The sequence below is a fragment of the Phyllostomus discolor genome, chromosome 12 (assembly GCF_004126475.2).
Source record: "Phyllostomus discolor isolate MPI-MPIP mPhyDis1 chromosome 12, mPhyDis1.pri.v3, whole genome shotgun sequence".
In the NCBI taxonomy this organism is placed as follows: domain Eukaryota; kingdom Metazoa; phylum Chordata; class Mammalia; order Chiroptera; family Phyllostomidae; genus Phyllostomus; species Phyllostomus discolor.
In genome coordinates, this window is record NC_040914.2 from 61538415 (window position 1) to 61566259 (window position 27845).

The 27845-nt window shown below is 40.9% G+C and overlaps 1 protein-coding gene across 2 annotated transcripts; it reads left to right on the forward strand.

Moving 5' to 3' along the window:
* The first annotated feature begins 6 nt into the window (after positions 1 to 6).
* On the forward strand, positions 7 to 27759 carry UTP4 (UTP4 small subunit processome component). 2 transcript variants are annotated; one of them, XM_028534770.2, is made up of 17 exons: positions 7 to 92; positions 1228 to 1388; positions 3487 to 3678; positions 4811 to 4895; positions 5892 to 5981; positions 9747 to 9958; positions 15383 to 15554; positions 15660 to 15751; positions 17285 to 17381; positions 18340 to 18404; positions 19678 to 19800; positions 20200 to 20356; positions 21911 to 22017; positions 23019 to 23114; positions 24966 to 25151; positions 26604 to 26714; positions 27554 to 27756. In XM_028534770.2, exons 2-17 carry the CDS (start codon positions 1230 to 1232, stop codon positions 27668 to 27670), a joined length of 2061 nt encoding a protein of 686 aa, XP_028390571.1. In that variant the 5' UTR covers positions 7 to 92; positions 1228 to 1229; the 3' UTR covers positions 27671 to 27756. The 2 variants fall into 2 exon arrangements, with proteins under 2 accessions (XP_028390571.1, XP_035867973.1); XM_036012080.1 differs by lacking the exon at positions 7 to 92 and adding an exon at positions 204 to 384 and having other exon boundaries at positions 27554 to 27759.
* The last annotated feature ends 86 nt before the right edge of the window (positions 27760 to 27845 follow it).

Sequence of the window (27845 nt, forward strand, 5' to 3'; positions counted from 1 at the left end):
CCGGCCTTGCGCCACGAGCACTTCCGGGGCAGAGCACGTGAACGCGCGCGCACGTGGGGCCGGGGCGGAGAGAAGCTAGCGCCCGTCCGCGGGTAAGTTGGAGGAGGTGTGTGGGAAGTGGCTATAAGGAAAGGGCAGTTCGCGGGGCGGGGGTACTGCGTACCCTAGGTGGTAGCCCCTTGGAGCTCACTGGCTCCGAGTGTCGAGGGCAGGCGGAGGCTACTCTGTAGATCCCCGGAGATGGAAGGGGCGGTGGAGACCTCGCGCGCTCTTCGGACGCTCTCTTAGCCGGGCCGGGCCCAACACACCTCTTCTGCCCTCGGCTTCCTAACCTTGAAGGGAGACAGCTGGGGAGTGAACCGGACCGGGCCCTACGGTTGCGGAGTGCGTCTGTTGGAAGCGGAGGTGGAGTGGGAGGGGTAGTTGACAGATGCCAAACCAAGTCCTGTCGCTTCCTTCTTGAGGAGCTCTTAGTTCTGGCTGCCCCATCAACCCCACTTTCACTGCTGTAGTTTGAGCCTCTAATTTGCACACTTACCATGGAATAGAGTTAGGTGGAAGTGCTTGCTAAAATGGAGTTTCCTAATGACTTCCCCCCACGCCCAGAAATTGGAATTCTAGAGCTGTGGAGTAAAGACCCGAATCATACATTTTTAACAACCACTTTTTTTTTAGGGAATTTTGATGCAGGAGTTCTGCAGACTTGACTTTGAGAGACTGGTTTAGGCTAACAGCATTTCTTGCCTCTTTAGAGTGGTGGTGGTGGTGTTTACCCTCCTCTTGGCCCTCGGAGAAACCTCACACCCTAGATAAAAAGAAGAACCTTAGTTCTACTTGGACTACAACCTGTCAGCTCCATGTGTCTTCCTTTGTTCAAGCTCCCATTAGACAATGAGATTTTCAGTCCTTTGCTCTAAACTCAGTTTTAGATTTTCACCCCTCTTTTTCATACTACTTCAGCAATTGTCAGGATTGTTAGAAGTCTGGGTGATGCTCTGTATGTTGACGTTTTAGATTTTTTTGCAGAAGAATCTTGAGCTTCTGGAGATTGTGTAATAGAGTCTTGCGTGGGGCATGAAAATACCGTTACTTAGATACTTAGAAATGAATCTCAGGGAAATATAGTTGTTGGAGTCTTCCATCCAGAGCAGTGATACTAAGGAACAATACATATAGCATTCTGCAGTTAACGTTTAACAAAAATTACTCTCTTTTTCCCTTCCTTAGGAATGGGTGAATTTAAGGTCCATCGAGTTCGCTTCTTTAATTATGTTCCATCAGGGATCCGCTGTGTGGCTTACAATAACCAGTCAAACAGATTGGCTGTTTCAAGAACAGATGGTACTGTGGAAATTTATAACTTGTCAGCAAACTACTTTCAGGAGAAAGTAAGTCATTTAGGAGCCTGCCTGATTTGGTTATTTCTGAGGTTAATTTTCTTAAGTTCAATTCTACAAAAATTATGTCTTCTATAGTCAAAGAGGTCAAAAGGAAGTGACTCTACCCTCTCTCTCGAGTTGTTTTGAACTACGTAACATCTGTATACAGCATGCGATTTCTTGTCTGACTTTCTTGATGAGAGAAGCAGAGTTTTGGTCTGTGTAATGTTGGTTAGAAAGATTCTACCTAGGAACTGGGGCAGCTCACTGTCACTTAGAAACTAAGGTTTGCTGGTTCTTTTGGGCACAAGAAGAGAAACTATTGAGACCATTGATTCACATCAGCCTGCACACCATTGCAGCTTTGGTAACGTAGCATTTCCTGCTGGCGGCATCAGTACCTATTTCATTGGCAATTCAGAAATATTCATGAAACATTTTCATATCAGAAACACTGGTAATGTGATAGCAGGAAGGTGGATTTCCAAGTTCATCTCTCTGAGAGAATGTAGACTAACATGCCTATATGTTGAGAGTAAAGGAGTTTTTAAATTAGGTAAAAACCATTTTGGATGTATGCAAAGGGCTGTTATTGCAGCATTTTTCTTCAAAGGCACTGATTACTCATTTCAGATGCAACATCTAATTCAGTTCACATTTATTGAGTGTCTTACATGCTCTGGGCACCATGATATAAATGGATAGATGAGTAAATGAATGAATTTAGTGTTTGGATGAGCCTAGTGCTTGGAATGTAGGTTCTCCGTAAAAGTTTCTAAATGAATGAGGAGCAAATATTAGGTATTAAAACAAATGTCAGAGGCCCTGCCATCGAGAAGCTTAAAGTATGGGGGTGGGGGATGAATACACAGTTTCCAAACATTGTCATAAGTTTTATATAAAGCTACGCACAGGCGTGCTTTTAGTGGAGTGATGTTATACTCTGATGAGATGGGTTTAGGAATCTTGGAAAAGGGATGACTTACTGAGCTGACCCCTGAAGAACTAACAGGAGTGAAAAAAATGACTGGTCACCCCAGCTGGGTCCCATTCTGTAGTGTGAAGGTCATGCTGTGGTTCATGCTTGTTGCATCACTTATGACAGCTAATTATATACTAGTTTGTTGATTTGTTTAATGTCTTTCTTCCTCACTGAAATTCAAATTTTATGAAAACAGGGACTGTGTCAGTGATGTTCATGACTATATTCCCAGCATTCAGCAAGTGTCTAGTGCAAGCCACTGCTGAGTTAGTATTTGTTGAATGAATTAAGTCAACCATGCCTGATTTAGTATCTCTTATTCTCTCTGTTTTCTCAACAATTAATTCAGTCTAGTCTGCTTTTTCCATATTTGCTACTATTTATGATCACTTAGCTCTGTTAATCATTCCCACAAGAAAAAATTGTATCTGTTAGAGTGGAAAGAATAGGGACTAGGAATAGTGAAACCAATATTCTCTTCATGTCATTGACTTTGGCACTTGGGGCAAGTCACTTAACCTACAACTTGGCCCTTTCAGATTCAAGTAGGAAAAATTGTATCTACCCAGTCTCTTTTGCATCAAGTAAATATAAGAGAACAATGCCTTGATAGGTATGGAACTTTTTGAGGGCTAAGAAAGCACTTAGAAATGAGACTTGAATGAAAAACTGGAGTGAACTGCATTAGTTTGTCTAATTTTTATTTTTTAAATAGCTTTTTATAGGTAACATTGACACAACAAACAGCATGTATTTAAAAAGTTTATATGTTGATAACTTTCAATATACGTATACACTTTTGAAACCATCACACAATCAAGATAGTACATTGATCAAAAGTTTAAAGTTAGATACAAATACAATGGGACAGAAACTCTATTCTACTGAAAAGCTTTTGCAGAACAAGTCCTAGTAAAAGAAACAAAACCAGCTGTGGAAATAATGAAAAATGTGAACCTGGAAAAAAAATGAAAATGTCAGTAGAAATGACCTCCTGGTAGCAAAAAACCCCACACTGTGTTTTTCTAGGGAAGCATTTTGTTTTTCACCATGTTGCCTGTGACCACTCAGTGCTGATAGCTGGTGAATCCGTGGGCGGGCTGAGAAGTTATGGTGTTTCTGTAGTTTTTCCCAGGTCATGAGTCTCGAGCTACAGAAGCTCTGTGTTGGGCAAAAGGACAGCGACTCTTCAGTGCTGGACTCAATGGAGAGATTATTGAGTATGATTTGCAGGCGTTAAACATCAAGTATTCTATGGATGCCTTTGGAGGACCCATCTGGAGCATGGCTGCCAGCCCCACTGGCTCTCAACTTTTGGTCAGTAAGCAACTGTTGGTCATTTAAGCTAAGATTTCTCTTATGCCCACTTAAACTTCTTCCCTGCATTCATAGGATGGTAGATTAAAGTTATATTAAGGCACATACTGACTCCAGTCTGAGCTGGATTCCAGCAACCTCTGTATAAGGTTGGAGTTGATTCTACCAATTAAAAATCCCTTGTCCTTGCCCTGGCTGTTGTGGCTCAGTTGGTTGGAGCATCATCCTGTAAACTGGAAGGTCAAGGTCGTGGGTTCATTTCCAGTCAGGGCACATGCCTAGGTTGTGGGTTTGGTCCCTGGTCAGGGTGCATTTGAAAGGCAGTGGATCAGTGTTTCTCACATCCATGTTTCTCTCCCTTCCTGTCCCCTTTCTGAAAACAATAAGCATGTCCTCAGGTGAGGGCAAATAAAGCGATTGAAAAAAAAAATCTCTCATTCTTTTACATCCTTTCTGCTCTGCTTTGTTCATTTATTTATAAAATGAGAGGGTTAGTTTGGTTTCCCAACTTTGTTCTTTGGAATTGAGATCAATAGGGATTTTTTTGTTTAGTTGTGCTTCAGAATACAGCTTATTAAATCCTTTTGTAGATTCACAATGCACTAATGTGTATTTGAAGTTTTCGGTCCTTCCACCAGTTAATCTGTGCCAGTACATTTCACCACAGTGTTTCTCAAAATTGGGCACCAATCAAGAAGACTACTCTCCCCATCCCCCATTAATATTAGTGTGATGCTTTCAGAGATTTAATTTTCTGTGAGAAGACTATGATTCCCTTCTAATTTGCATTAACTTGTGCAATATCACAGTGAGTCTCTGTTTAGGTTATATAGTTAATAGGTCTTTTATTTAGGCCGCGGGTCTCTAGCAGAGATGTGCTGTGAAATCCTGCTTTTCTATTCTATGTCCTGTGCAGAAATTAGGTCACTAATTAGCCTGCTTTCTTGTTAGGACAGGAAGGCTGCCAAGAATACACTATCAGTTTCTTGGTGCTAGTCCTTCTCTCTCACCAACTATTTTCCAGGGCAAGTGATCAATTTAGGAAGAAGTGTATGTATTTGTAAATGTATACATCTAGTTAAAAGTATAAAATGCTTATCTTCTGTATTTTCTACCTCCTTTCCCCTAATAGGTTGGTTGTGAGGATGGATCTGTGAAACTATTTCAAATCATCCCAGACAAGATCCAGTTTGAAAGAAATTTTGATCGGCAGAAAAGTAAGGGTCATTTCTGGTGGGGCAGTGAATAGCCTTAACAGGTATTTATGTTTCTGTGTCCCTGGGGTTGGAATATTTTCCCACGGGCCCAGGTAATGTTTTATCCGTAAAACTTTCTTTTTCAAAAGAAGGTGGTGGGCCTGATTTGGGCTTAGGGCCATAGTTTGCTGATTCCTCACTGAGAAAATAGTAACTGTCCCGTGTATTCTCTGTGTCTACTCATAATATTTATGCTCTGCTACTCAGATTTATATTTCAGTTGCTTTTAAATATCTTGAGGTATTCTTTTTAAATTATAAAGCTGATACAGTGCTTGTTAAAATTTTCATATGTTTTAAAAGAAAGTGTCTCATTTCACAACGTAGACAACGCTTTGGGATGATCATCTAGACTTTTGCGTATTCCCGTACGTAGACAGACACGCAGGGAGTGCCTGCACCTGTCTGCAGCTCTCGTTCACTCGATACATCGCAGACGCCTGTGGCCATCCTGCCAGTCTGCACAGCACGGCATGACATTTGATGGTACTCCATAGTTTATTTAGCCAAATTCCTACTGATGGGTGGTGGTTTTTTTTTTTTTTTTTTTTTTTTTACTACTACAACCAGTAGTGCAGTGAATATTTTTATATACATGTTTTTGGGTACTCATGCAAGTATGTCTCTCTGATTAATTCCCAGTATAATTACTGGGCCATATGTACATTTTCATTTTGTTAGGTTACTATCAGATCACCCTTCAAAAGGTTGTGCTCATTTATACTCCTGTCAACCGTTTATACATGATTAAAGTTAGTATCCAATACTTCATTATGGATCCCAGGGCACAGTTGTTCCTCATCTGCTATAGAAACAGTTCTTCACACGAGTGTGGTGGTGAGAGAGCTGAGACTGCAGAACACGAGCCCTATTGATAACTGTGGAAGGAGAACTCAGTTACCTTTTGCTGTATATTTACGTGTGTGTCACTTTCTTTTTTTGTTGTTCAACTCCCAAGGTCGCGTCCTGAGTCTCAGCTGGCATCCCTCCGGTACCCACATTGCAGCTGGCTCCATAGACTACATTAGTGTGTTTGATGTCAAATCAGGTGACTGTTTTTCTCAGTTTATTTGGGATGTGGGTCTTGTTCGTCAGATTTCTGGGTTTCCAAAAGCTGGAGCCCTTGTCATACTTTCAGGGACGTTCAAGGCCTGACCTCTCATTAATTTCCTAGGATGTTCATTGTGAATTTCAGACCTTTCTTGGTTTACTGATCCTGCTTTGGGAGGAATCTTAGTTCTTCCATGGGCTACAGTATTTTTTATCATAAAAGTTCAGAATAGCCCTGGCTGGGTGACTCAGTTGATTGGAGCATCATCCTTGTACACCAAGAGGTTGTGGGTTTGATCTCTAGTCAAGGCATATACTGAGGTTGCCGGTTCAGTCCCCGGTCAGGGTGCGAATGGGAGGCAATTGCTTAATGTTTCTCTTCTCTCTTTTCCTCTGTCCTCCTCTCTCCCCCACCCTCCCTCCCTTCCTCACTCTCTATAATCAATAAACATACTCTCCGGTGAGGGTTTTGAAAAAGAAGAATCCATGTCTTTAAAAAAAAAAAAAAAAGAATTCACAGTAAGATTTTTTCTCAGCCAGTAAGATGTTAATGATCAATAGAACAGCTATTTATTTGTGCCAGTTCCTGGAAAGAGTGAGCATCTGTCCGAGGGACATGAGATCTTGGTAGCAAAATTGGTGAGATGTGAAGTCCGGACGGTAGAGAATCCCATTCTTTCTCTGCTCTTGGCCTAGAGACTTTGCTAATGGAATCCTTCAGTGATGAGATTGACTTCAATTTGCTAGGTGGCTGTATCTGTACCCATTTAAGATGAGGTTAAATTCATTAGGTCTGTTTCATTTTCTTTTTCTTCAATGCTTGAATAAGTTTTTATTGTTATCAGTTATGCATACATAGTCAAAGAATTCCTTAAGGCTTGTTACAGAAAAGCAGGGCTCCCTCATTTCTCTTGTCCACTTCTCAAAGGCATCTACCTGCAACTGTTAGCTGATTCCTTTGGTACTTACCTCTGTGCTATACATAGTGTGCCTATTTTGATATATTTTGATTTTTCAGCTTTAGACCATTGTTTATTGACTTCCACCATTTAGCCCTCTTTCTGCCATCTGTCACATGCACACTTTTTCCTCACCTTCCCAGTATGGTATAACTTTGGTCAGATTAGTAGTCACTGTTTTCATGATAATGAAATATAAACTAAATAGTGCCCACACAGTAAATTACCTTTACTATCCTGCATGCTTTTGGTTAATGTCTCTCTCATACTCTCTCATTCTCTTTCCCTGCACATACACACGTATCTGTCTCACTAGTTCCTCCCCACATTCTTTCAGTTGTATAAATTAGGTTCAGATACATCTGGTTTTCTTTCTACCACTTTTGTCCTCTTGACTGATTCTCAGCCAGAGCGTCTGACTTGCTCCAGTGCAGCCAGTTTCTGCATTGCCTCCTGCAATGCAGAAGGCCTCCTGCAAGCACTGTGAGGTCTTGAACTCTGATTTTTCACCCATTCCAGGGATCCCCTTTGCTTTTCTTACTGGTAGAATTCCGTTTCCATGTCATTCACTTTCTTGGTTAGTCTTTTGCTTGATAGATCCTGAGAAAGGATTCATGAGAAAGGATTCTGGGTTGGAAATTGTTTTCCCTTAGGATTTTGAAGGCACAGCTCCACTGTCTTCTAGCCTCATGTGTTTTTATGAAGTCTAGTGTATTCTGAGAGTAGATCTTTTGTATGAGTCTCTCCCAACCCCTTCCCCCCTCCCCAGAGGCTTTTAGGACCTTCTCTTTGTCCTTACTATTCTAAAACTTAACAATTATGTTTCTTGGTGTGCAGATCTGTTAACATATCTATCAGAGCCTTGGTAGGTTCTTTAAATCCCAAAATCTATGTTTTTCCATTCTAGGGAACATTCTAGTAGTTATTTTATACATGAGCTTCCATTTTCTTTTTTCTGGAATTTTATTTGCATGTTGTCTCTTCCAATTTTCTTCTTTTTTCCCCTCTTATTTTTTGTCTCTGATATTTTACTCTGCTTCCTTGGAGATTTTGTCGTCTTTATCTTTAAATCCTGTTACTGAGTTTTTCATTCTCTTTTTTCTATAATTTTATATTCACTTACGTGATCCTTTGACAGTTTTTCTTTTTTTAAATTTTTTTTTATATGTTTGGTTTTTTAAAAGATTTTATTTATTTATTTTTAGAGAGGGAAGGGAGGGAGAAAGAGAGAGAGAGAGAGAGAAACATCAATGTGCGGTTGCTGGGGGCCGTGGCCTGCAACCCAGGAATGTGCCCTGACTGGGAATCGAACCTGCGACACTTTGATTCGCAGCCCGTGCTCAATCCACTGAGCTACACCAGCCAGGGCTGACAGTTTTTCTTTATTGTTGTTCAAGTACAGTTGTCTCTTATTTTCCTGCCACCACTTTCCCCAGCCCCCTGTTACTGAGTTTTTCATTTCCAGAATTTTTTTGTTTGTTTCTTGACTTTTACAGAATTCTCCTTCTTTTTCATACTCATTCTTCTCTTTCTAAGGCCGTTATTTATGATATTTGTCCAGTGTTCTTCACCCTGCCTCTGTGTCCTCCTTGGGGTGTGTGTGTGTGTGTGTGTATGTGTGTGTGTATTTTAGTCTGCTTGGCCCCTGCTTTTCATAGTAAAGCTTTTCCTGTGTCTGGTGATCGCTTGCATCACAACGTAAGTGGAGCTTATTGCGCATGGGCTTCACTGAAGAATGGTCTGGCTGGAATGTTTGAAGAACCTCTGAGTGAGAGCTGGGTTATATGGATCTTTCCTTTTGTGATTGTCATCTTCCCCAGAAATGTTCTTTTTAAACACTTTTTTTTAAAGATTTTATTTTCTTTAGTGAGAGGAGAAGGGAGAGAGAAAGAGGGGAAGAGAAACATCGATGTGTGAGAGAAACCTCAATCTGTTGCCTCTCATATGCCCCCAGCTGGGGACCTGGCCCACAACCCAGGCATGTGCCCCAATGAGGAATCCAACCAGTAGTGACCTTTTGAGTCGCAGGCCAGCACTGAGCCACACCAGCCAGGGTGAAGTGTGCTTTTTAAAAATTCTCCTGCCTAGTGATAATAAGCCTGCACATCAGCATTCTAAGGAGAAGGAAACTGTTTTGTTTTTTTTTTTTTCTTCTGACATTTATGTAATCTACTTTCCAAATAGGATTTCCACCTTCAATTCTGCCTGATGTCCCGCTTCAGAGAGTAGGTCTCTAGCCTTCCGTTGAGATGGGGTTTTGGGGAGGTGCCTGGCCTCTTAGGGGGTGGGTATCTGAGGAACTAAAAGTTTCTTAACCTTACTTTTAACCAGCCCCTCCTTTTAACCCCACTTTCACCTCTGTTTCCAGAGTACCTGGGGAATTAGTGCCTCACTCTCCTGAGGATCCCATGGTGTAGGTCATGTAGCTTCTTGGTTTTCCCCACAGCTGACCTGGGACTTGGTTTCAGGACTCTGCTAAGTCAATTACCATCCTGTAAATGCCCCTAAATTGTCACTCTTCTCTTTCCCATGGAGTATTGGAAAAGATTAAAGTGTAATGGGTTTGTATAATTGGCTAGTTTTAAGTGAGGTCTCGTGTCTCTTCTCCATTCCATCCCTTCCCTCTCCCACTCTCTCATCCTTAGGCAGCTGTTTTGGTGTCCAGAAACTGAGTTCACCATAACTAGTATTTACCAGCTGTTTGTGCTTGGGCAACTGACTTGACTTATGTCTACCACCATTAGTCTTTGCAGACGGAAGGAGAAATAATTATCATTCAAATGTGGGCTTTTCTTATTTTTCAGGGAGCACTATTCATAAGATGCTCGTCGACAGGCAGTATATGGGAGTGTCTAAGCGGAAGTGTATCATATGGGGTGTGGCCTTTTTGTCCGATGGCACTGTCGTAAGTGTGGACTCTGCCGGGAAGGTGCAGTTCTGGGACTCAGCTACTGGGACGCTTATGAAGAGTCATCTCATCGCAAATGCTGACGTGCAGTCCATCGCCGTATCCGATGTGAGTATAGTCCCTGTTTTGAGTGGTTCCTGTACAGTCCGGGGGATGGTACACCCCCCCCCCCCCCCCCCCCCCCCCCACTGACTGGTCCCTGATCCTGAGTGTTGTACTAGAGGGAGATGCGTTTACGGAAATAGATCTGAAAAGCCATGTAATTTCCCTGAACTCTTTTATTTTCTAACAACTAGTTAGAGAATATTCTCCGAAAGACTAGCTAGCAGCAGAAAGGTTTTCTGTGGACACTCCCCACCCTTAGGTAATCCAGTCTGATTGTAGACAGTGCACAAGTGTCCTAGAAGAATCTTGAAAAGCACTGTTTCCTCTCTGTACAATTGTTCTGCTTCCTAGCTTGGAAAATTAGAAGATAATTTTATAGTGACTTTCAAAATGTTTATTGTCTCCTGTTTGAATAGACTTACGCAGATTTTTGCTGAATAGGTGTTCCTCTTCCCTTTTGGTAACCAGAATTCTTGATCAGAAACGTTTGGGTAGTTCAGCAGTGAGGTACGGAAGTAGCTTTGAGATTTGACTAGATCCTGTATTCTTTGTCATCTTAGTCTGAGAATTGCTTGCTATCTTCAGTGTGAAAATCCAGTTTTTAGTGTAGCAATTGCTCATATTTGCTCTTCTTGCCTATAAAATGTTCCTGTCCCATTTCATAGGTTTTCCGTGAGAACAATTTGATGTGTGTTAAAAGCCCTGTGAAACATTTAGATGTTACCTATAAACTATTAAAAAAGTATAAGTGAAATGAGTGGGGGAAATTCTCTTTTTAAAATAGTCTTGATCCAAACTGTTTGGAATTATTCGACTTAAGATGTAATTATTAAATTTAGTATCATTTAAAGTGTACTTACTCAAATATTACGCTTTTTCAAAGACCAAGGGCGATGCATATTTACAGCTCTTTTACAATTTTCAGGAGTTACTGTTAAGAGAAACAGAATAGTATAATAGTATATAATATAGGACATAATAGTGTATAAAGAGAAGAAGGGGCAGATTTATATATTAGATACGTTATGTATATACAATTATCCTGATATATATACACATATACATATAATATTTCTAAAAAGGTTTTAAAATGTAAATAATTTATGGAGAGTGAAGCTGTGGGGGGGCCAGCAGGAGACAGGCTGAATTTGTACTATATACCGTTTTATGCTGTCTCATCTTTTTTCTGCCATGTGCCTATATTATTACATGGCATTGAATCTTTATATAAATGATTGTAGAATAAACCATAATTTTTTTTATTACCATGGGAAAGAGAAATACTACCAATTAAACTATGCTATAGTGCTACTTTTAAAAGTGAAGTATGAATTTTATGAGATAAGCATGTAATATAAATTATAATATAAAATGACACACTGCTTTTTAAACATAGGATTTATGTTTTCCTTGTTGAAGAGCTCCTTGAGACTCAAATTTCTGTTATATTACTTTTGCATATATAAAAAGGAAAGTATAACTGACTTAAAGTAATTAAGGTATTCATACACTGTCTTTGCATTCAAAGTTGGGCTCCAAATCACTTTTCCACAAAATCGTCAAGGTCCATGTGTGCCACACACACACCTTCCAGTCGTCCATGTGTCGGTGATGATGCTCCACTGTGGACCCGAGCCTTTCTTTTACTCTTTTTGCAACTTTTCTGAAATTTTAGTGCTCATTCTTTACCTGAAGATGTTGTGCATGAACAGATACAAGATATCCTGATTTGAGAGCTGTTAAAATGTGGTAAAATATGTGCCTGAGAATCAGTGAATTGTGGTACTGAATTAAAATTGAAAAATGCAGTTGTACATACAATATGCAAATGATGCATTATAGTATTGCACACCCAAAACCTATATAATTCTATTAACCAACATTCCCCTAACAAATTCAATAGAAAACATGCAGCTGTACAGATGCCACCCCTCAGTAATGCTTATCACAGACTCGAGTGGGCAAACTTGATTTTGACTCCCAGCCGTACCACTCAAACACTGTGTGTCTTCCTTGGGCAGGTAACTTCTTCCTGAGCCTCAGCTCTTTTCTGTGAAAGCAGGGATGCTAGTAACACAGAGTTGGGGGGAAGATTAAATGGGTAGTGCTTGTGAAGTGCGAGGTACCGCGTCTCATAGTGCAGTGGTATTGGCGTTATTGTTTTCACATATCCTTTGAAACTGATCCTAATTACAACACTTTTCTCCACTACACTCTTGCCAGAACAGCTGATTATTTTTAGTTTTGTTTTTATTGTATTTTCATTGACTAAAATGTGAACAGTGGCAAACACCCAGTCTTTGTTCCTTTTAGATGTCTTTCATCCTTACCAAGTACAGGAGTACTGATTCCTGCAGGGCATTGCAGGGAGCTTTGCTTTCCTTTGTAGGTCAGTCCTGAGGTTTTTTTTTTTCCCTCTGTGTGAAGCAGTCACTCTGAAATTAGGGCACACACAACCACGTCCAGTCCTGCTTTTCCCTTGCTTCATTCCTGCCTCACCCTGAGAGCGCTCTTTTGTTTCCTTTTCAGTTCCTTTATGGCTCCACCTCAGGGAAAGAGGCTGTGGAGTGAGGGAGACCTGCCTTCCCAGTGCCTCTCTGTAGGTGGGACTTTGAACAAACTGCCACATTTTTTATTTTTCCGGTAAACTAAATGAACTGTTTAGTTGGAGGTGGGAGAGAGTGTGTAGGTTCCTAAGCTGCTCAGTGTCTCCACTTTTGGCTTGAGTGAATGGATTTCAATTAGTAACCTTAGAGGAGGTGAGGGAGAGGCTGGTCTGGGCCACCTTATGTGCTGTCCTTCGGATACACTTTCCTTCTTCACCGTCATGTGCCTGCAGGTGACCTCAAGGAGAGCTGGCACAAGGTGGCACAAAGTTGAGCGGTTGTGGGGTGTCCAGAGCAAAGGCTTTGGAGGCAGAGAGCCGTGTGTCCTTGTCATGTCTCTAAACCTCTCAAAGTACCAGTTTCCTTATCTGTATAAAGGGCTGTTAAATGATAGGAAAATGGGTAAAGTGATGACTCATACAAACATGGACTGGAAATACGTCAGGGATGTTCTGTAACTCATTAACTGAGAGAACTGGTAAGATGGTACAAGCACTTGAAAGGAGAATTTGAAGAACACAGATATATATGAGGTCATCAGGAGTGCTGAAACTGTCCACAAGGTGATACTCAGTTGCATTTCACCGGGCAAAAGTTTTTGCATTTCTGTGCAAAAGAATCATCACCCCCAATTTTCTATAATTGGCGGAGTTGTGAAACAGCTTCCAGACAATCAAAGGGCTCAGTAAACAGGACACTGGTACTTTGAATTTTGAATGCTCATTTCAAAGTCTTATACAGTTTCTCCTGATAGAGCAAGTGATGCTTAATTTTGCAAGGTATTGAAGGATTAAAGATGATATGACACATACAAAGTTTCTGGAACAGTAAGTGGGTTATTGATGGCAGCTGCATGCTCAGACATACTCAGACATCTCATACCTCTTGACTGGTCAACCCAGTCTTTAGGCTATTTCATTGATTAACTGCTGATTCGGGTTCCTATTTTTTTTTAAGATTTTATTTATTGATTTTTAGACAGGGGAAGGGAGGGAGAAAGAGAAACATCCATGTGTGGTTGCTCTCACGTGCCCCCTCCTGGGGACCCGGCCCTCACCCCAGGCATGTGCCCTAGATTGGGAATCTAACTGGTGACCCTTTGGTGTGCAGGCTGGTGCTCAATCCACTGAGCCACACCAGCCAGGGCTGGTTCTTAATTTTTCTTACTTTTCTATCAAACATCCTATCTTTTTTTGTCTTGCTCAAAGTTATATGTATTTCAAAAAATGAGTTAAAGTGAAAATGGTTTTGAGAATATAGAGGAATTTAAAAGAGTAAACTAAGACCTTTTAAAACGAACAAATCACAGTGTTCAGCATACTGACAAGAGAAAGCCTTAAACTGGGGACCAGGGACCTAGGGTCTTTTATACTAATCAGGCTACTTCCCTCCTCAGCCCACTTTCTCTTCATCTTTAAAAAGATGACAGTGAACTTCAGGGATTTTCAAACTTCAGTCTTTTGACTACCTGTTTTGCAATTTTCCCCCCTATATTCTTGATACTTTATTTACATTAAATTTTTTTATTGTGGTAAAATTTTGACATTTTTACTACTTTTAAGTGTGTAGTTCAGTGGCATTAAGTACATTCAGAGTGTTGTGCGTCTGTCGCCTACCATTTTCAGAACTCTTTCATCACCCCGCACAGAAACTCTGTACACATTAAAGAATAACTCCTTATTCCTCCCCTCTCCCAGCCCCTGGTTACCTGCATTCTACTTTCTGTCCCTGTGAATTTGCCTGTTCTGGGTACCTCATAAATGGGATTGTATAATATTTGTTCTTCTGTGCCTGTGTTATTTTACTTAACATACTATTTTCAAAGTTCATCCACGTCAGAGCATTATCATAATTTCGTTCCTCCTTATGGCCAAATGATATTTCATTGTGTATATACACCTCATTGAGCTTAATTATCTGTTGATGGACATTTGAGTGGTGTCCGTATTTTGGCTCTTGTGAATAATGCAGCTGTGTACATGTATCTGTTTGAGAACCTGCTTCCAAATCTTTCTTTGACTATATATTTTCATTACTATTTTTGATTGGGTTTGTTTTGTTTTGTTTTTTAGGGGTTTTTTTCTCATTTATGTTTTTTTTTTTAAGATTTTATTTATTTTCAGGGAGAGAGGGGAAGGGAGGGAGAGAAAGAGAGGGAGAGGAAAAGCATCAATGTGCAAAGGAAACGTCAGTCGGTTGCCTTCTAGCACACCCCCAACTGGGGACCTGGCCTGCAACCCAGGCATATACCCTGACTGGGAATCGAACCAGTGACCCTTTGGTTCACAGGCTTGCACTCAATCCACTGAGCCACATGAGCCAGGGCTGACTGTTAGTATTTTTATTGTGTTATGTAAAACTTATAAATTTCCTTAGTGATCATCAATATCTTTATTGTGTTAAATATTCTTATTCAAGAATATGGTATGGATTTCTCTGTTTAGGTAATCTTTTACATCCTTTAGAAGGACTTGGGTTTTTTTTATATAGGCCTAGCACATTTTTGTTAAATTTATTTCTAGTTTTATCTTTTCTGTTGAATTCATAATTAGGTCTAGTTTGTGTATAGGAAAACACCTTCCTGTTTGAGGTGCATAATGTTTTGTCAGTAGGGGCGCATTGTTATCTTTAAGGGAGCTTGTTCTATGAGGGGTGTTGGTAATGTTAGTAGCTTCCAAAAGAAAAAGACCCCTGTAACTTACCTTCCAATTCTGGCCATAAGTTTTCCCCAACGCTGCTCAGACAGACAACTTCAGGAAATATTCTTCAAAGTGGGCCCTGTTTTGCTCAAATGTACCTCCCTGATGATTTAATTTCTCAGCAAGAAGACAGTATCGTGGTGGGCACAGCCGAGGGGACAGTATTCCATTTTCAGCTGGTCTCTGTGACTTCCAACAGCAGTGAGAAGCAGTGGGTGCGGACAAAGCCATTCCAGCATCACACTCACGATGTGCGAACCGTGGCCCACAGCCCGACAGCACTGATATCTGGAGGTGCGTTCTGCTCTTGGCCAGGCTGCTTCCTGACTTTGCCCAGCTCCGGCTGTCTTCATGTGGGACATTTTCTAAATCTGTCTTCTTCCCTCTCCTCTTGCCCAGGCACTGACACCCACTTGGTCATTCGTCCTCTCATGGAGAAAGTGGAGGTAAAGAATTATGATGCTGCTCTCCGAAAAATCACTTTCCCCCATGTAAGTATCACTCCCAGCCCCCACTGTCCCCTCAATTCTCCATTCCCCTGCCCCGCAGACTGAGCACAGCTCACAGTTCCTGAGCAAATCTGTAAGACTTCAGTCGTACCTTCCTTCATCCTTCTGTTTCTGAGGCAGGCCTCTTAGAGACATTTATGGGGCCAAGGGAGTCACAGTAGTGCTCCCAGTTCAGATTCCCTCCTTCAGAAAGTGGTGGTTATTGGGGAGCTTGTTTTTAACTTTAGGCTCTTTATTATTCTGGGCGGGAGGAGGAAAATTCAGGGTTCTAGTGTTCATTTGTAGGTAAATGGACATCTTTCCCCACTACCTGCTTCTATATTCCATTCAACTAATAAACCTTCCTGAGTCTACCTCCTCATCTTCTTTAAAAAAATAGTGATTTTAGAGAAAGGGGGAGGGGAGAAAGGAACATCAGTGTGTTATTCCACTCATTTATGCATTCATTGGTCACTTCTAGTCTGTGCTGTGACCAGACCCCACAACTTTGATGAACCCACAACCTTGACGTATTCAGATGACACTCTAACCAACTGAGCAACCTGGTCAGGGCCTCAGTCTCTAGGAGGGACAGAAGGACAGAAATATCCATAGGCTGCCTTTGCACACACCCCGAACAGGGACCAAACCCGTAACCTAGGCATGCGCCCTGACTGGGAATCGAACCCCGTGGCCTGTCGATTTATGGGAAGATGCCCAACCAACTGAGTCACACCAGCCAGGGCTCATTCTCTCTTGAATCTAGCTATTTCCCTCTATTTACACTGCCATTCTCCTTGTTTGGATTACTGTCTTTTTGTATATGGATGTCTTTACAGTAGCTTGGTAATGACCTTTATTTACATTTGTATCATTCCAGCCTATTCTTCACTGATCTGTTCAAAAACCAACTTGGTTCATCACTTCATACTTAAAAACCTTTGGTTGGCCCTTGTTTCCTTCAGCACAAAAACCTAATCCCTTAGCACAGCTCATGAAACTTGGCTTGATCTGGTCCTGGCTCTACCTCTCTCACAGCCTTGCAGCACTCCACCCAGTCTAGCCATTCAGAAAGATTCATTTAATTCCCTCTAATGCTCTTTTACCTTTCAACTGTTTCACATGCCGTTTTCTCTCCTTGGAATGTCTTGCCCTGCTTCTGCCTTAGAAGACTTAACCAGTGAACCTCATCTGGGCTCCTCTCTTTACCCTCAGGAGGCTAGAGTAGATATCCATATGCTTTTTTGTTCCATTCTGTGTGCAGGCGTGTTAAAGCTCTTAGCACACTTAGTGTAATTGTCTGTTAATTCTCTGTCAACGCTTCAGACTACAAGCTCGAGAGCAGTAGGTATGTTTTCATTTACCAGTGTGTTCTTAGACCTTAGGACAGTGCCTGGCATATGGTAGTGTGTAGGAAATATTTATCAAGCAAATGGATTTCAACAGTAAAAAAGTGCAATAGACATTGCTGCTAAATCTAGTACTGAGGCACTATATGATCCTGGCCTGCTTACCGCTTTCAATTCTTGGATACAGCGACGTCTCATTTCCTGTTCAAAAAAGAAGCAGCTTCTCCTCTTCCAGTTTTCTCATCACTTGGATCTCTGGCGATTGGGATCTACAGTTGCAACAGGTAAGATGGGAGCAAGTTTTTTCCAGTAAGAAAACTGGAGAGAGAAACCAGAAATTAGAATTACAGTTGATACTCCGTGCTTATGGAAAAAAGATTTTTCTGTGTCCGTTGGAGCTCATAGCTTTTCCATCCACTAGATGGAGCAGAGGAGTTCTTCAGAGTGTTAGAATCCTCAGCAGGATGCTGGATCAGCTGTTAAAGTGACAGTTCTGAACTATAGAGAGGGTGATAGTGGAGGTGCAAGATGTAGCGGATGGAAGGGTTGTGGGATCATTGTTTGCCCTGGCTTGACTGAGGTAAAAACAGGATATTGAGAAATGACAGGATTTAGTGTTGGTTAGTGACAGCTCTACATGAAAAAGGTCACATGGGTCTTACTGGGGTGACAGCCTAGTGGCCATTTGTATCTCCTTATAGGAAATGTTTGGGTTTTGTTGTTTTGTATCAGGTTAGTTTATGCTGGATTTAGGTTCCAAATGAGCATATGAGGTTGAGGCCACACAAATTCTACTTCCAACCTGGCTGTGGGGCAGAACTTCAGCGAGTTAGTGAGGTACCATAGGTCATAGCCAGGGCACCCGAATAGAAGCTAAGAAACTGTTCACTGCTTTCCTCTTCGTATGCCCCCGGAAAACAGTGGGCTTCCTGAGACATTTTTCTGATTTCTCACTGGTAGAGATTCCATTCTACCCAGGAATGACTCTTTTTTTAATAAAGATTTTATTTACTTACTTACTTACTTATTTATTTATTTATTTTAGAGAGGGAAGGGAGGGAGAAAGAGAGAGAGAGAGACATCAATGTGCGGTTGCTGGGGGTCATGGCCTGCAACCCAGGCATGTACCCTGACTGGGAATCGAACCTGCGACACTTCAGGAATGACTTTTGAGAAGAAAAAATGTATATACAAATAACCTTTCTTTGAGAAGAAAAACCTCAGGGAAATTTCTTATTCTAGGAAAGCATGGGGATACCCTTCCACTCTCTAAAGATGCAGATCATTTACTGCACCTCAAGACAAAGGTAAGGAAGTTCAACTGTGTGTGTTCAGGGTCTGAAACCCACAGCATTTTTCTCATTCTGAATTTTGAGGATTACTTTAGTTAATATGACTAACTATAAAGTCTAAAATAATTTGAATGAAATACTATGTGAACAGAACTAGATTTCCTGACATTTTTAAGTTGGACATTCAAAATTTATTGGTTGAATACAGGAAATTGGTTTTAATTTTTTTATTATGGAAGATGCTTTTTAAAAAATTAAAATGATACAGAAGAGTATGCAATGAAAAGTGAGTCCTCCTCTTACCCCAAATCCCTGGTCCCACTCTGCAGAGGTAATCATTACCAATAGTTTCTTATATATCCTTCTAGGAAAAAAATTCTGTTTGTGCATTTATCCTTTCTTTTGACAATCATGGAAACATACACCCTTCTCTGTATCCTTTAAAAAATCTTCACTACACAGATACGTGAATATAGTCTTACTGTAAAGCATTCAAACAATATCGATAATTTAAATCCTTTTCTACCTCTTTAATTCTAATCTCCTTTAAAATAATTGTTAATTGATTAGTTATATATATATATATCCTAGATCTTTGTGTGAGAAAGTATTTGTATGTGTATGTATACATATTTACATACATTTAGATATACTTCTTGAGTTTTTTAATTATAAAAGTGTTATATTAAACTTTTCCTTTGTTCTGCTTATTTTTCACTTACTATTTTTTATTTTTTAACATTCACCTGAGGATATGTTTATTGGTTTTAGAGAGATAGGAAGGGACAGAGAGAGAGAAGTATCAATTGGTTGCCTCTTGTACGCTCCCTGACCAGGGATTGAACCCACAACCTTTTGATGTAGGGACAATACTCCCAACCTACTAAGCCACCTAGCCGGGACCACTTACTATTTATTAGAGGTTTTTAAAGTAGGTTGTCATATACCAAACAAAATTAGTTCTTCGTCACCTTGCTTCCAGAGCTTCCCTGCATTAAATTCTGCTCAGGTTTCTGAAGTTAGGGTTAGTAGAGGCTATCTGTGAGGTACACAAGGCTTAGATTAGTTCACAGTGTTCATAGACCTCTGTTCTTGGAAACTGAAGCCACACCAATTTAGGTGCTCTACTTCTGAAAGAATCATAGTGGCATAGCGAATGACTGTTAGAATTATGCGCAGGTGTTTGTGAACCTGTCCACAGTGATGGCAGCTCGGAGGTTCACGTCACAGTGAACCTTGTTGTATGAAGCTTTACTTGAACATTCATCCTGATTCCTAACATTGCCAGGGTCCTGAGAATATTATTTGCAGCTGTATCTCCCCATGTGGAAGTTGGATTGCCTATTCTACAGCTTCACGGTTTTTTCTCTGTCGGTTGCATTATGAAAATGACAACATAAGCCTCCAAAGGGTAAGTGATTAAGCCCAATGTCTGGTTGAACAGGAAGAAAATTTATATTTTTATGTGAAGTGAGAGTGTACTGGATATGAATCCTTGCTCAGTGAGAGCTATTTGGAGACAGCTATTCCAAAAAAGCCTTTTCTTTCCACTTTGATTTGCTTTTGTTTTTGGAGGAGTAGGGAAATGCCAGGAAGTGGCAGTGAAGTTCAGGCTTTTGAAGAGATGAAGGAGGGAGTGGAGAGGTTTCAATAGGTATGTCAGCGTTCCAGGCCCTTGGTCAGTGGGCTTCTGTAGGGACTGGAAGTGTTGATGTAATTGAAGCCTGGCTGTGATTATTTTTGATGGCCTCTAGGTCTCACTTCTCTTTCTTCTCTCTCTCACTTGTTTTTACTACTGGTTCACCCCAAGATTTCCAAAATGCCAGCGTTCCTTCGCTCTGCTGTTCAGATTTTGTTTTCTGAAGATTCAACAAAGCTCTTTGTAGCTTCAAATCAAGGATCTTTACATGTCATTCGGCTGTTGGAAGGAAGCTTCAAGCACCTGCACACTTTTCAGGCTCAGTCAGGTAGGAACTTGGTAACTGGCCACAAGAGAGAGTTGTCAGTCTTCGATGTATCTTTTTTTCCCCCTTTTAAACCTTATTCATTGTCGGGTGTTCACTAATAACTCTTCTCCACCCTGCAAATGTACATTCACTCACATGTTTGCAATTTAAAGTAGGAGGAGACATCTGGCAAATGAAAACATTGATGAGGTCTGAAGTGTTCCTCACACCTACTCTTTTCTCACTGGGCTTTTGATTCCTTATTTGGGGCCAGAGAAGTTTCATCACCCTTCTTAGGGTTTTTGTTAACAGAGCAAGAAGAAAGTTAAAAGCATCTGTAATACTGACACCCAGAAATAACTACTGTTAATATTTTTGTACATTTCCAACATGTGTTTGTTCATAAGCATTTTATAAAGATGAACTTACACATGCAGTTTCATTACCTGTCATATAATGTTCGTGACCATTTTTCCATGTTTTATGTGAACAATGAGTGTGCCTGAATGAATGAATGGTTAGTTAACTTGCTAATTGTTGAGGACTTACTGCCCTGCTTAGCTAGTAGTTTTTTGGGTACTTCCTATGGGCCTTTTCCCTTCTCCCTCACCCTGGATTATAGCAGCTTCACTGTCATTTAGATTCTGTCAGTGTGGAAAGTCAACTCTTTCAACTTAAACTCTGACCATTCATAAGCTGCTTCAGAAGCATACAGGAAGAGAAACCCACAAATTAGTAATAAGATAAAGTAAACTGCCAATTTTTATTGAGTTACCTGTACTTGTTTTTATTATAAAACTTAGACCCTTTATCTTGCATTTAGCATCCCTTAATATTAGACCCTGCATTATATATATAATTTTATTTCTCTCTCATTTCACTTCCCCCTTATAGTCAGGCTGGTTTCTTTACAACCCCAACACCTGTATGTCAGTCCTTGTCACTTAGCTCACATTGTGCTTTGTCCTTTTCTGCCTACCTCCCTCATCCTTTAGCATCTGGCTTATGTCTTGTGTGAAAGTTTATGGTTTAGGAGTGTTATATGCAGCACATAGTTCGGCACATAGCATCACTGTCACATTTTTACCCCACGTGAGTCTTCACGTTGCCAGATTGGTTTAAAATCTTTTGATGACAAAGACGGCTTGTATGTGCCGGTGTTCCCTTAGTGCTAAATGTACAGCAGGCATTCAGTCAACTTAAGGTTTGCTTCAAGCCTGTTGAATAGGCCGTTTGTCCATAACTTTGATTAAAAACTATCTGATAGGAAAGGATTTTGAAACAATTATGGAGTTTAGTGGCAGCTGCTACCCTGATCCTTCATTCCTGTAGTGGGCGGTGTCTCACTGAGGTCTGGGCAAGTAATGTTTTCATGTATATCTCTCTGGCTCCTCTTTATGTGCAGAATGGTTAGTTAAATGGAAATAGATTGACTTATCTAGAACTTATTTGCAAAATGATCACAAAATTATCCTATTAGTAATTTAAAACCGAGAGTCTCGCTTTTGCCATCATCTTCAAGGCAGGGCTGGCTGTGGACACGCATGCAAACCTAATTGTTTTCTGCCCTCACAGGGACAGTGGAGTCCATGTGTCTTTTGGCAGTTAGTCCAGATGGCAGTTGGTTGGCTGCATCAGGCACCAGTGCTGGAGTCCATGTCTACAGCCTAAAACGTTTAAAGGTGAGCTTTGGGCTTGGTAGTGGCAAAAGGAGGAAGTTAGCCCTGTGGTTATAAGGCTCAAGGCCAGTTGGTATGACCCAGAAAATTACAAGGCTTTTTTTGTTTTTAAACCAAGAATTTTTCCTCTTGTTTGGAACTGAAAGCTATAATCTGTCATATTAAAATCAGTCAATAGGAACAGTGAAACCACTTGTGCACAGAAATTTGAGATTAAGGATTTATGGCCGATGAATCCACATCCAGGTTATTTCTGTATTTTGGAGAGGAAAAGTTCTGATTTACCAAGGTGAAGAGTTATAGGTAGTGACAATTTCCTTAATAGCCTGTCTTGTAATCTCAACGTATTTTCTAAATTAAACAGGCAAAGGAATAGCAGGAAGGCATTTTTCACAAATCAGTAATGATATCATCATTTACACATTGAATCACTAATGGTCTCTTGCAAGTCCTCTTCTTCGTCATAAAAGTCAGATAAGAACTATCCAAAACTTGCAATAAGCATTAGAAGTTTCTAGAACAGTATCAGACTGCTGTATTTAATGGATTTGCCTGTTAACTACACAACTTCCTTATGTTGTGGCAAGAGCATGTGCTGCTTGCTCCTTGAGGCTTACCTGGCATTTACGAATGTTCCCATGGCGTGGTGCACATCCCTTGCAACTGCATGTGGACGTCCATGCCTAGGCACTGATTTCTTTTAAACTCAGTGTAGAGCTGTGAATTCTCTGTTTAATGACATATTTATGTTCAGTTCACAAATCACAGAGCTTTACTCTGAAGTTCTCTGCAAAGGTTGTCAGTTCTATAAACAGCTACACATTTATTTTTTTAAATGAAATTAAAGTTTAGGTTTGGAGAAATGGCCTGGCATATATGGGAACTTCTGTAGAACCCTTTGAGTTCCAAGGAATACTGTTTAAAAACAATTGACTTGGAACACCCCGTCTTTCCTGGGGGACGGTATCACATGGAGTTGCCTCATTTCTGTCATTTCTTCCCAGCTTCACTGCACAGTTCCTGCTTACAACTTCCCTGTGACTGCCATGGCCATCGCCCCCAATACCAACAACCTTGTCATTGCTCATTCTGACCAGCAGGTAAGAGATTCCAGTGTTTCCTAATTCCTTTTTGCTGGATGGTAACTTAGAAGCTGAGGTAATGACAATTTTGAAAGTCCCTTTCTTTGAAAGTAGTGGATGACATAAAGGTAGTTTTCTGCTGTGTGAAATAAAGCTTCCACGACTAGTTTGGGCCAGTCATAGGCCAGTGATCTCCGTGGGCTTGATAGGGCACAGTGGAATGGTGCAGCACTGAGATTCTAAAATAAAGAGGTACAAGAAGGGGAAGAATTTTGAAGTACTTGCTTTACTGGTTGTTTTTAGACTGGAGATGACTGGACTCAGGTGTGAGACTAAGTATGGGATGGAGTAAGATTTTGAGAGTTGAAAGTGACTAAAAGATCATATAATCAACCTTCACTTTTGCTAGAGAGGAAATCAGGTATCTAATAGCAGCCAAAATTAGCGCTTAGTCTACTGACTTTTTCCATGCCAAGTTGTAAGAAGATTGTAATTATAAGAAGAGCTTTAAAATACCTGAGCTGCAGAAAACACTGAAATTATCAGTACTTCAGTGTGTAATGTAGCTTTATCTGTAAAATGGGCTTGATAGTACCTTCCTCACTGGAGAGATTAAATGGGATTCAAGAAGCACATTTAAGTAGCTTGCTAGGCAAATGATGCTTGCTACTTTGATTAGCAGTTTTGTGGGTTTTTTAAAGATTTTATTTATTTATTTTTAGAGAGAGGGGAAGAGAGGGAGAAAGAGAAGAAGAGAAATGTCAGTGTGAGAAACATCAATTGTTGCATCTCGTACATGCCCGAACTGGGGACTGAACCTACAACTCAGGCATGTGCCTTGGCTGGGGATGGAACCAGCAACCTTTTGCTTTGTCTGACGAGGTCCACCCAACTGAGCTATACTGGTCAGGGTTGATTAGCAGTTTTTATACTCACACAGTCACACACATATACATCCTATCTAAAAAATTAAATCTCTCACTTCAGTTTCATAGATCTGCGTCCTTTACTAAAGACTTAGTGAAGCCACATCCTTGTCTTTGTCACACATAATGATAATGTCCACCTAATACCTTTAACTGGCAGTTGGTCCTGTAAGTGCATCGGTCATTAAAACTGGTGGAAAGTTTTTTGTACCTGTTAGATTAGCAAAGATCAATAGAGTTGATAATATACAGGGGTGTGAGAGTAAGGGGAAACAGCATTTCACACAGTGCATAAATTATATACTATGACTTCTTAAGAGGACATGTTGGCAATATCTAAAAACATTTTTAATGCACATAATCTTGGGTTCAGAAGTTCCAAGTCCATAAGTTCTTCCTACAGATAATGTGCTTTCAGTTGTGCAGATGGACATTATACAGAGATGATATTTGCAGCCTTGTTTGTAGTAGTCAGAGGTTAGAAATAACCTGAATGTTCATTGAACAGACTAGACAAGTAAATCATGGCACAGTGAGTGGATTATTACGTGTTCTTCAAAGGGGGCGTGAGTGATCTCTGCTAACATGAGTCAGTCTCCGTGATACAGTGCTAGAGGGAAAAGCAAAATACAGGATGGTGTGTCTTATATGCATAAAATATCTCTGAAAAGTTGAAAATAAGAAATAGCAGGCTACTTTGGGCTTGGGGGAAACAAATGTCAAGATTGCAGGGCAACTTTTCATTATCAACCTTCCCATGCTGTTTCAATTATTCTGTAATTTACCTTAAATTTTTTCATTTAAAAAAAGTATTGAGAAAGCAAAAACCTGAATATGATACATTCAGGGTTTGTGTAGGTATTTTCTGGTTGGGAATGAGGGGTGCCTTTCCGGTCTTTTTGGGTACCAGCCAGCATTTCCTCTGTATCATGTCCTTCCTCAGGTATTTGAGTATAGCATCCCAGACAAACAGTATACAGAGTGGAGCCGAACTGTCCAGAAGCAGGGATTTCACCACCTTTGGCTCCAAAGGGATACTCCCATCACACACATCAGTTTTCATCCCAAGAGACCAATGCACATTCTTCTCCACGATGCCTACATGTTCTGCATCATTGACAAGTCGTTGGTGAGTTCTTTGCCACTATCACCCGTGCTCTCACTGAATCTTAAGAATCTTCAAGTTCTAAAAACAAGAAGTACAATAAGTTAGAGGAAGGAGAATCAGAATTAAGTTTTCCTGCTTAACACTTTGGAGGAGAGGAGCTTTTTGTTCTGCAGATTCCTCGTTTGTGTTCCCACATTCATTAGGCTCCCAGGGACGGAGTGGGCCTTTGTGTACTGGCTTCTGCTGATTTGACCACTTCTCTGTTTTGTCTGTGAGCACATAAACTTAAGTAGGAAAGTGATTGGGTCAATGTTCAGAAGGTGACACTCATGGGGGAAGATCATTGATTTGGCTGAAACACTTCCACCTTTGTACCCTGAGTGACTGAATAATGTGGTTTCATCAAAGATACAGACTGTGGTTTTGACCACACATGCCCCTTGGCTGCATATATTGACACTATGTGCAGGCTTGAGTTGTTGGTTTTAAGTTCTTAAAAAAAAGTCCAGCTTGGAAAATTTCATTCTTCAGGGCTGTGATTTAGGTGGGATGTGAGCATATTTTCAGTTCTAGAGTCCATCCTCTGCAAGCCGCTGTTTGGATTCACTGCTAATCAATATGTCTTTTCTGGGCAGGCACTTTTCTTTCCTAGGAGTGCAGTGAGCTGTGGCCATGCCTGTAATGCCCTTTGGGCTTAAATTACAAGTAACACACACAGTGTTTTGGTGTATCTGTCAAGGTGGGGGTGGAAGGAACATGGAGAAAGCAGCAGATGGCTCTAAAAGAGCTGTGCGTGGTGATGTGTCACTGGAACTCTTCTCATGGGCCCTGCGTCCTCTGGGTGTGGGAAGCAAAGCCCGCTGACAATTGCCTTCTGCACTTTAGTGATACAGGAAGGGCCCCTCCCACTTGCTTGCCTCTTTGTAATTCAGTCCAGATCGGCCCATATTTTTTTCCCAAGTGTTGGTGATAAGTCCATCACTTCCTCTTGCTGGGCAGAGCTATTTCCCAAGGAAGTCAGAGATGAAATATCACTTGCTTGGCCAGAGGCCATCTCTTGAGGTGTCAGTGACATCAGTGGGGGTGGTTTTGTTGCGGTTTCTCCCGGGGAGAACTTTAGTTACTTGGCCAGTCTGTGATCTGATTGGAGGAGAGTCTAGAAAGCAGAGGCTGCATAGGCTAACCTCCTGCACATGCCACTTTGTTCCTGTCACACGAAGTGTTACTGACAAGACTGGCCAGAAGCCCCAGCTGGGCAGTTTGATCTTGCCAGCAGAGTGCCGAGCCCTTTTTGCCTCATTCTGCCCTCTCTGCAGCACAGCTCTCTTCCTGAAGTGGGGAGAGTCAGGGAGGTACTGAATGCATGCTGTGATGGCTGGAACATAGTGTTTGCCTGAAAAATCACTAGAGTCCTTTGTTCTGTATAAGCGCAATAAAAATAACGACTTAAACAGTATATCTTTGTCTTTTTAGCCTCTTCCAAATGACAAAACCTTACTGTACAATCCACTTCCTCCCACGAATGAATCAGATGTCATCAGGAGGCGCACAGCCCATGCCTTTAAAATTTCTAAGATATATAAGGTAAAACATCTTGCATAATACTCTGGACAGTTGACTCCTTGTGATATTATCAAAATGTAATAAGCTGTCAAAATGTCACCTTCGTTTTTCATCCAGAGGACCTAGTTTTGGGAGACAAGTGACCTTTCCAAGGGTGTGTATCACTTGTGTCTGTATTTCATTGCTCTTGCTTTAGTAGCTTGGAGGCAGGCATGTGATACTTCACCAGAATGAGATACATAGGTAGTGAGAAAAGAGGTTGGAGCTCAGGGGGGTTTTCTGTTAAAGCTGGCTTTTAAATTAGACTTCTGGTTGGAGAATGTTCCATAAGATAATTTACAGCAAGTGGAAGTCATTGACTTTATTATGACTTTCTTTTCTGGGCTAGGCTTTTCACTGTATATAAAATAAATATCCATTGAGCTTATGACAGTCCAGCTATTTGTGCCACCTCAGAAGTTCTAGATTTATGCTTCCCAGATTGGAGTTCCTTGGGCACCCAGGAACATTTTCTCAGGTGTCTGTGTGCACTTTTTAAGGGGGGGTGTCTGTGAATTATTCAAGTATGATATGCTTCTTGGAGCATTTGTAACTTGCCATTTGTCTAGAATTTTGGCTCGAAAGCCCTCAGTTAACATTAGTTCTAAGAAATTAGATTTTCTGTACAGAGAAACATGAAAAATCTTGCTGAAATCTTCTATGAATGGACTCAGTTAAGAGTCCCCATGGACCTTTTCAGCTGTTTGGAGTCCTAGGACTGGAAGGATTGTCAGATTTACGTCCCTCCAGCCTCTAGGCCCTGTATTCAGGACTAGCCCTGGAGCCTAACTCCTGGTAGAGTCATTCTCATCTCTCCACAGCCTCTACTCTTCATGGATCTTTTGGATGAAAGAACACTTGTTGCAGTAGAACGGCCCCTGGATGACATCATCGCTCAACTTCCACCACCCATCAAAAAGAAGAAATTTGGGACCTAAAACAAGGCACTATCTGTGCCCTTCCTTGAACTGTTCTACCCTATTTGTTTTCGCCAATCATGCTAATAAAACAAAGTTATTCTTGAGGACGAGTCATCATAAATATCACCTTTCAAAGTAATGGACAGTAATTTCTCTTCATTGAATGAGAGTGAAAGAAAACACCAAGGTATTT